Below are 9,634 nucleotides of genomic sequence, written 5' to 3' on the forward strand. Positions count from 1 at the left end.
AGGCGCTCTGATCCAGGGACCAGTGCCTGCGCACAGCCAGGGCGCCAAATTGATGTAAAATTATAAAATCGACACACAGTGAATGAGACCATGCAGATAGGTGCATAAGGTTCCTCAGAAATCAAGTGTCCCCCGCAGGCCAAAATAAAAGAAAGAAAGAACGAGAAAGAACGGACGAATCAGGAAGCAACCTCACCGAGCATCCTAACATGTCTTCGGGAGACTTCATCAGTCTGCAGGATTAGCTGTCTTCCTGCTGACCATTCGTTTGGGGAAGTCCCTGCAAACTAACGGGGACCCCCTTTGATCTGTATGATGGGGACATCACTAAATGAACCTGAGCTGGCCTTCGCCCCTTCAAATGAAAGCAGCAACAGTCTTAACAGTGCTCCTAACTGTCCTGTTTGACCTTCAACAAGAAGATGTCGTGATCCGAGAGCACAGGACGGAAAAGACTGGGTGGGTCGCAGAGAGAATGGGAAGTAAAGACAGGACTGAACTAAGTTTCTGAATCTGAAGTCCACGCAGAGGCGGCTCCTCCAGCCCCGCGGTCCCACCTCTGGTCACAGAGACACTTGGTGACACTGACGATCGTCGCTGACTTACAATTTGTTTCATTTGCAGATAGTGGTTAGTAGGGCTCTTATAGTGAGAAATCAACAATTTTGGCACTTTGATTCATGGAGTCACGAGCAAGCTTCAGCGTTTTTTGCAGCATAAGCTGTTTCCTATCCACACACACTAACAAACTGGACCAAAGCTACAGGGGGTGGCTCAAGGCTGGCGGGAGGGGAAGCGCCACCTGCAGACCAGGCCGCGTCCTGGCCAGTGCTGGCCTTCTCTGCTTCTCCCTGCCCGCCGCGGTCCCCTGGGGTGGAGCTGGGGGACGGGAGCGCCTGCCCGCATGGGCGCCCTGCCAGGGCTGCAGCTGAGCCCTCTCCCACTGGGCGTCTTGTGCTGAGAGTGGAGCCAAGCGGCAACACTTCCCACAGCAGAGAGATGACTCAGAGGGAAACATTGGTCTCTCTGAGACTTCCCTCCAAGTTCAGAGCCGTGAGAAGACCCAGGTGGCAATGCCGTGCCTGGCTGCGTGCGGCTCAGGAGCAGTGCCAGTCTCTCTTTGTGCCCAATCACCTCTGACCTTGGCCACTGCCTCCTCCTGCCCAGTAAGACAGCCTCAGCTGCCAAAATGCCAGATTGTCCCCCGCCCGGCTCTCGGCATGGGTAGCTACACAGGGAATCCCTTCAAGGAACAGGAACGAGCTGACATGGGTGGAATTAGCCGGGTGCCTGGCCCTGCCCATCCGTGACCAGAAGGTCACCCGGTGCCTGTGGTCTGGAGCCAGGCAGTGCGGGTGGCAGACAGCAAACCCAGACAGTGCCTGTGCAGAGGGTGGGCTTGGTTCTGCCCACGAAGCCCCTGGATGTGGGAGGCTGGGGGTGGCTGGAGGACCCAGCAACCGTGGTTTCCCAGCTCGGAGCTGCACAGAAGGCCAGCGGCTCCAGGAAGGCTCAGGGCCCCGGGCAGTCACAGGACGCAGGGGTCGCTCCCTCACAGGGCATCTCTGCAGCCACTGAAAGCCAGTGGGCCCTTCATGCCCCGACTGCCCCCAACACCAGGGCTTCCCCACCCACCGTGCGACTCTGCTGCGACCCCTGAGCTGCCAGCTGCAGCCTCAGTGCAGTGCACTAAAGCGGCAAGTTCTGTCCCCACTCTCCAACGACACGTGACTCCTCGCCTAGAGGAGACCCCGGGGGGCCTACTGGGAGAGGAGGAGGCTGGGAGGAGGTGGGTATGCATCTGGCTGGGGTGGGGAGAGCGTCTGGAGGAGCCGTGGTTGAGAGATCCAGAGACAGGGTTTCCAGGCTGCGAACTGAATGCCCCACAGTTTCATCGCAGAGAACAAACAGGATGGATTTTCTCTCTGCTCGCCTCTGTGACCCAGGCTGCACCTGCCACGTGACACCTGCCAACACTAGACACATGGACATTTGGCACACACGGACCAGCCACCGGGAAGCTGGACACGGAAGGCATCTGGCTGTGGCCTCGGGAAACGGCGTCTCTCCTCCCAACGGCGACTCTCCAGATGCTGCCCCCCAAGGTCATGGAAGGAAACATGGCCTTCAGGAGGAAGACGACACCTGGGAGGCGTCAGACTCGCGCACATTTTAGAATCCTCAGGACGGTCACAGTGGAGGCGAGTGAGGCCTCACCAGGGGCTGAGTTGCCCCAACATCTCTCCTGGAGCGTCTCCAGCCTTCTTGAGGGGCACGACGAGCATCACAGGGCACGGGCGGGACTGTGGGCCAGCCGACGTTAGATGCTACCAAGTGTGGCCCACACCCCAGGTTGCAAACAGGTGCTGTCCCAGAGCAGGACCACTCTGACCTGTCCCTTTTCTGAGCTGCTGTGTGAACCTGTGACTATAGGGGATGTGTTGTCCCAATTAAAAGCCAGCATACCATCTGACAAGGGGAGAAATCTTGAAAGGACTTCCCGGCAAATTCTGGAGGCTTTCCAAAGAGGACCAGCTTCACAGGCATGCAACCTGTGCAGCTGCACAGGAACCTCGCTTGGAAGGACCTGTGCTCGGTTTAATGCTCTGTTGTCCTCCAGAAAGTCTTAACCGTCGAACACAGGGCCCCACGTTGTCATTCTGCACTGGGCCTCAAAAATTCTCTAGCCGGGGCTGTTTCTGGATCATGTCGCTTAATTGACTATCCTGCACTCTCAGATCCCTCGTTTTCATTAGCTTTCATCCCGTTGACCAAACCATAAGCCTCAGGGCTGTCTGTACCATTTGCTGCCCCTGGTGCTTGCCTCATGCAGAACTGGGTATGCAGCAGGTGCCCAATAAATACACACTCTCAGACGGCCGTTCCATGGCTCCACTTGCTCATTAATCCACCCAACAAACATTTGTAAAAAGGGGGGGAAATCTGGGCAGAGTTTTATTATTACAAGACTGCCTTTAAATTAAAAAGTGAGAGTTGAGCTCCAGCAGCGAGTCTCAGTGCCAGGCTCTCGTTAAGGCTTGGCTTTATTTCTGCATCTGTCCCCGAGGTAGAACAATGACCATCTGACACCAGTGCACATACAGACCATCTCCTGTTATTTCCCATCTCCGGGAGCACTGCTTGGGGCAGGGAGTGCTGATGCCCGGCTGCTTCCGTCTCTCTGACAGGCGTGAGTGACGCTGAGGCGCGCCGGCCGGGAAAGTCACCCCACTTCAGCGTCAACTGGGTCCTGGGCAATTCGGACGTGGAGATCATCGACGCCACCACCGGGAAGCGGAGCTGTGGGGGCTCGTCCAGGCTCTGCAAGCACACGTTCTCCACCCGGTGGGCGCGGCTTTACGGGAAGGTAACGCCAGCTCCTTTCACTTCCCTTGGGTTGGGGTCAGGGAGTGGCTGCAGCCGCACTAGGGCTCCGGCCCTGGTTACAGGCAAGGGGCAGGCAAAAAGCCGTCAGTTGGTGACACAGGACACAAAACTGGGTCCCAGGCTGTTCCCTTTTCCCCGGCTGCCTGTGGACTTCACACCTGGGCCCCAGACTGGCAGCATCAGAGCTGAGCTGGGGCTCCAGAGCCAAGTGGAAAAGTGGCTTATTCATGAACCCCTGCCGTGACCAGCACAAGGCCACCTGCCTCTCACAGGGAAGGCCCACAGAAACCTTTTGAAGTATTGTGCCCAGTTTGGAGATGAGGAAACTGACGTTCAGAAAACTGAGGTGATTTGCCCCGAATCACACAGGTAGAGAACGTCAGAGAGAGGATTTGGCGGCAGGCGGGCATGCTGGCCTCTGCAGACCCTGCAGCGGGATTCAGACCTCTAGCCTCCCACAACCACCCCGCAGCACCCCTGACTTCCCCCGGTGTGGGCAGCGAACCCCGGTGTGGTCCCCACCCACGCTGGCCGCAGGGCCTTGCTTGGCGCAACTCAGAAACCAGGCGGAGAACACACCTCTCACAGTCTTCCCCGCTGGCTGGCGGTGGACCCGGCGCCCTCCCACTTCTGCCTGCCCTGCTGAGCCAGGTTCCACTACCACCCCTGCCCCATCCCCACCCAGTGTGAGCCCTGACCCTCCAAGAAGAAAAGAACACACCCGGTGCCAGTATTTTCAGCAGCCTGCGAGTTCTGTGTTTATATTGCTCGTTAATCACTCGCACTTCTTGTGTAGCAAAGCTTCCCGAAGAACTAGGTTTCCCTGGAATGACAGAATCACCTCCCAGAACTCAGAAACTGCTACAGTCATTCTTTTCTTGTTTTATTTCATACGATATTCTATTTTATCAACAGGCCAATTTAGGCAGCATAGATATTTTTCTTTTTCAACAGGTTTGTTGAGGTGTAATTGACATCTAAACATTGTATACAGTCTTGTGTCGCTTAACAACAGGGATATGTGCTGAGAAATTCATCGGTAGGTGATCTCGTTGTGCAAACATCACAGAATGTCCTTACACAACCTAGATGGTGCAGCCTGTTACAGACCGAGGCCGTGTGGCACTAGTGTTACAGGATCACCATCGTACACGCGGTCCGTCCTTGACCAAAACGTCGTTACGCGGTGCATGACCGTATACGTAAGGTGAACAACATGATATTCCGATGTGTGTGCATTCTGAGATGACCACCACAATCCAGCTAATTAACACGCCCGTCACCTCCGCAGAGTTACCGTTTGTGTGTGTGGTGAGGAGACAGAATTTAAGATCCACCCTCTTGGCAAAGTCAAGTTCACAGTGGCCCTTCTTCATGCCCCTTCTCTGTGTAGAGGAAGAGAGGAGGGAAATCAAAGGGCGGGACCAGGAGCTGGTGTTTCGCTCCTGAGGCCGTTCTGGCTGTCTGGGGAGGCTCCGCTCCTGCCAGCGGCTCACCTGTTCTTTCTCCTTCCTGTCACGCAGCTGAGCACGCGGGTACCAAGCCACGGAGACACGCCGTCCATGTACTGTGAGGCCAAGCTGGCGGCCCGCACCTACCAGTCCGTGAAACAGCAGCTGTTCCGAGCTTTCCAGAAGGCGGGTCTGGGCACCTGGGTGAGGAAGCCGCCTGAGCAAGACCAGTTTCTACTGACTCTATGAGGTGCTCCTGCTGTGCTGTCCGACGCGAGTGAGACGGCTGGAGGAGGCGAGGCTGTGTGTGCGTGCGTGAGGATAGAGGGTGCTGATCGGTTCTGTGCGTCCGTTTCCCGCAGTGTTCCAGAAGTGTACAATGTCTGGAGGAGGAACTCGACTGACCTTAGGGACGGCTGCTTCTCAGACGGCTGCTCCCAGGTTGCTAGAACCAGGAGCGCCCCCCACACCCAAAGGCACAGGGGCAGCTGACTGTCTCCTTTTGGTGGGTCCAGGGGAAGTTCCGTGCAGGCAGAGGGTCTGAGCTGCAGCCTTGAAAGGTGGTACCAAGGTATTGCCAGTCAGAATAAACCTCAGGCCCCAATCCCTACGCTTCCCTCCCCGACGCGCCTCTCGAGCAATGTGTCTGGTTCTCACTAGCACAAGCTTATGCGACACTTCAGGACGACACAGGTGAAGAGAAAAGCCATGGGCTCCTCCCCAAAGAAGCCAGTCAGAATGCTCTGCCATTTTCATTTAAGCATTTTACTCCTCCTCCTTTCGAAAAGGATTTTAGACATGCGATAGTAAAGAGCCCCTGAAGCAGCAAGAGAAATGAAGACCATTCTTGGAGAGAAGAGGAACCATTCAAGGCGCTCGTGAGCTGAGATCTACGACGTGAAGAAAGTGTCTCTGGACTTCGTTTCAGCTGAGGGTCGCACACGTCCCGTGCCCATCAGTCAGTCACAGCTCAGTCTCCTTGGCAGACAGAGGAGCCATGGAAGAAGTCTGACTGCATAAAGGTCAGCAACCACCCACAACCTCCCCACCAGGGAACAAGGAAACTGAGTCCCAGACCAGCTCCTGACTGTTTAACTGCATAGAAAGCAAGCACAAAAAACACCCACAAGACACTTTACTTTGGGCTTGAGGAGCTACTAGCTCTCTGTTCCTTTAGGTCCCCGATCACCATCTTGAAGGACAAAAAAAGGAAAAAAATCACTTAAACCGGCTGCAAAAATGCAGGATTCTGTGGCCTTTAAAGCAGCCATCAGACACCCGGAATCCTCCAGCACGAAGGTGGACTCAGGACCACTTGGGAGGGAGCCCCTGCACCGGGCCCACGAGGCAGGTGCAGGACCATAGGCCCTATTCATGCAAGAAGGAGGCATGTCTCCAACACACCTGTCCATCCAGGAACCTTGAATTGCTTTACTTTTATCACTGAGAACTCATTTCCAACATCCCTCACACTAGTTAACAGGTGTCTAATTTCTCCAGTAGGAAGACCCATCTCTGAGATTCATTGTGCTAAACAGCAAAGCTTAGTAGTATAGCCAGCTCTGCAGTACGGGCTGCCTGGTTAGAGTTCCAGGTGACCGCCCGCGGGGGGACATCCTGATGAGGCACAGGCTTGCCACTTAACCCAGGAAATGCGAGCATAACATCACACTGTATATACTCAAGCACAAATTACAGCTATGACAATGAGGCAAACACGAAACAAACCGAGTTGTAGATATTTGTTACAAAATAACAAGTAGAGATGTTAGTATGGAAATAGAAACTCTTCCTGGGATTTAACTCAAGGTCAAATCGCTCACTTCTTCTTTTAGAAAAGAAAATGGACACTGGAGTAGATGACTTCTCAAAAGTTTCAAAAGACATGAAAATGCTTTTGCGAATAGATAACTCACATTGATCTTTCACAAAAATTGAGGAGAGAAAATGAAATCTTAACAGTACAAAAGCTATGCTCAAACGGCCAATTTATATTAGTTTCTGGTAATTTGGCATGTCACCAGGATGAAGCTTAGAGAACCAAAAACCTGGAGAGCTGACTTACCACCTAGACAGACTCTCAACCGCCAGCCGTCTGGAGCCCTTCTCTGAAAGTGTGGAGGCACAGTCCATTCCTGGTTGGAACCTGTGACCTGAACCTTAACTTACTAACATCCTCAGCTGTCGCTTGGAGAAGTGTATATGTGCTGTGTATCATCATGCTCCCAATAACGCTCCTCTACAATCAGGAGACGGCGTTAGCAGCAGCATCCTCACCACCACAAGAAGATGCGGGACGAATCCATCTACAAACAGGCGCAGTGGGTACCACCCATGTGGTCTGAGTCAAGGGACTTGGAAGCACTCCCCTGCCCAACAGTGAACACTCCCACGATACCTGAAGCACAGCCATTCAGCCATGATTCAGTCCGCCTAAGGCTCTCCAGAAACAACCCAAACTTCACTAAGATATAAATAGCTACTTCTGGGTGCACCACACGTGAACACAATTCTACCCGTTAGCACCAGCGTGGGGATGAGTCTGTCAGGTCAGCAGGGGACTTCTTGGAAGGAGAGATTAAGGCTCCACAGAGAAGGTTTATGGTGAGAAGAGTTCCCGCTGCAGCAGGAAGTCCGTTCCAGAGCCTGGAGCTCTGCCGTGGAGGTGCCTGTCCCAGTGGGCAGGAAATGGATGGGGAGATGGGGGAGGCCGGGCAGACGATCCCAGGCTCTGGGCACAGAGGGGCAGTGGAGGGAGACGGCTCACCCAGCCCAGAAGAGGCGGGGTCTCAGGAGTCTATGCAGGATCCACCTGCTGTAGCTGGAGGAGACGAGTATGTCAGCCCAGAGACAACAGCTCCAGTGCGGCAAGCCTAAGGATCTCGCTGTCTGCTTCAGAGTCCAAAAGGTTGTCTCAACTCTGTTTTAGGCCCAGTATACCCTGCATTTTTAGAAAAATCTGGTGAATTAGAGTCTTGAGAGGAGCCCGTCCCCACCTCACCACCTGAGGTTTCCATGAGGAGAACACAACACGAGGAGACGAGGTGTCACTCAGTCACCCGGAACACATGCCCGAGCAGAACAGGAAGACTGACAGACATCACGTCGGGGGCTCCAGCCAGCTGGCGTATCTGACCGCCCCACTGCCCCTCTGACTCTGCCTCAGAATCACCATCCTGCATCCCTGTGCTTCACACACCTGACGGCTCAAAGTGCTGTGCTTTCACACTCTATTTAGCCCTACTATTAAAGTCCAAATAAAATCTACACCATCTCTATCTGCCTCCAAAGCACCCATGGCTTTCCTCTCGGGGTGACTAGCTTTGTAAGGTTTCCAGCCTGGTCTGTGGCCAGAAAGTCAGCATCTGACCATTTTCGAGCCCTTTCGCAGGACTGAGCCCAGGGAGGTCACGGGGTCCTGTGAGCTCCGCTGTCCACCTCCAGCACGCGGTTCACAGCGACGCACAAGAGCAAGTTACTGGATTTAGGGTTTCTTTCGTTTTTGTTTTTGCCAAGGAAAGGATTTGCGGGTCTATAACTGCTGTTTCTTTTCATTCCTGTGGTTCTCCTGGGTTTGTATGTGTTTCTCATGCTCTACTGATTTGGGACGAGTCTCAGAAATGTCAGGTTGAGTTACTTTTCAAGCAAACGCAGCTCATCTTTTTCCCACATAATTTCCTTTTCACAGGAAGCTGTTCTCATCAATAAAGTTAAATGCCTTTTTTTTTTTTTTTTGGTATAGTGTTTACCATGTCTGGAGAGCCATAAAGAGTAAATATATGGTATATCAATGCCCAGAATAGAATACAGTATTTTGATGAAATCCTATTTTTAGATTATAAATTTCAAGATGTGTCTACAGTATCTTGTTTAAAAAAATTAAAAAGACGTTTGAAACTTAAATAGACATTTTTAATTTAGGAGAACGTCTATACCCATTTTTTAAGAAGCCATTCTAATGAAATCATCTGTCTAATTGGCCTAAAATACAATAAATATCACTTTGTAATAGAGACCAAAGGGAAGTCAGGAAGGTCTTTCTTTCTGTGTCCCACTGCTGCGTGACGTCCCACGTGACAGTCAGCAGAGCCTGATGCTCACTCGCTGCTTTCTGCACCCTCCTCCACAGCAGGGGCCGCGCAGCCTGTGCTTCAGGCCAGCATCAGGGGAATCCGCGTTCCTGCACATTTCGCAAGGCTGTCCCAGCTCTGAGTTCTTGCAGAGTTCGTGGATGGAGTGAAAAGTTAAAAGCTGTGTTTCAGGAAGGGCTGTGACACCCTCAGAGAGCCTGCTGGAGTTCCTGCTTCTCCCAGCGCGGAGCTGTGAGGTGTGGGGTCACGTGGGGAGAGGGACGTGTGCAGAGCAGCCGTGGGCTCACCGCTGTCCGTGGTCCTGGCTGATTCCAAGCGGGGGCACTGCTGTTTCCGGGAACCCAGGGACATTGTTGGCTCCCGTCAAACTTCTCCCACAAATTCTGCATCAGATCAAGTAAAGGACAGTGGGGGAAATGCGAAAGCAGACACAAAGAGACAAAACTGCAGGCCATGGGCGAGGTGGCTATGAAGAACAAATGGGGCCCTTTCAGTTCTGGGAAGCCAGACATAGGACCATCACCACCACTCTTGGCTTATTCTCCACCAGTGCTGCCTCCCTGGTTTTCCATCTCATATCTTCCTCCCCTCCCCTTCCTTCTTCTTTTCCTTGACTGTTCTTCCCTCTCCTAGACTTCTGATTCACTGGCACTGCTGAGAATCAAGTCTCGGTCATGTGTCTCCCTGAGCTGCACTTTGCTGACC

At 53.3% G+C, this 9,634-nt stretch overlaps 1 protein-coding gene across 1 annotated transcript in view; it reads left to right on the forward strand.

The window, feature by feature from the left end:
* The window catches only part of ADARB2 (adenosine deaminase RNA specific B2 (inactive)), a 235,975-nt gene extending 230,888 nt beyond the window's left edge, over positions 1-5,087 (forward strand). Inside the window, exons 10-11 of the mRNA XM_046677998.1 lie at positions 3,189-3,367; positions 4,911-5,087. Of these exons, the coding sequence (XP_046533954.1) occupies positions 3,189-3,367; positions 4,911-5,087 (356 nt within the window). The remainder of the gene's footprint in view (positions 1-3,188; positions 3,368-4,910) is intronic.
* The last annotated feature ends 4,547 nt before the right edge of the window (positions 5,088-9,634 follow it).

Source organism: Equus quagga, chromosome 12 (assembly GCF_021613505.1).
Source record: "Equus quagga isolate Etosha38 chromosome 12, UCLA_HA_Equagga_1.0, whole genome shotgun sequence".
NCBI classification, from domain to species: Eukaryota; Metazoa; Chordata; class Mammalia; order Perissodactyla; family Equidae; genus Equus; species Equus quagga.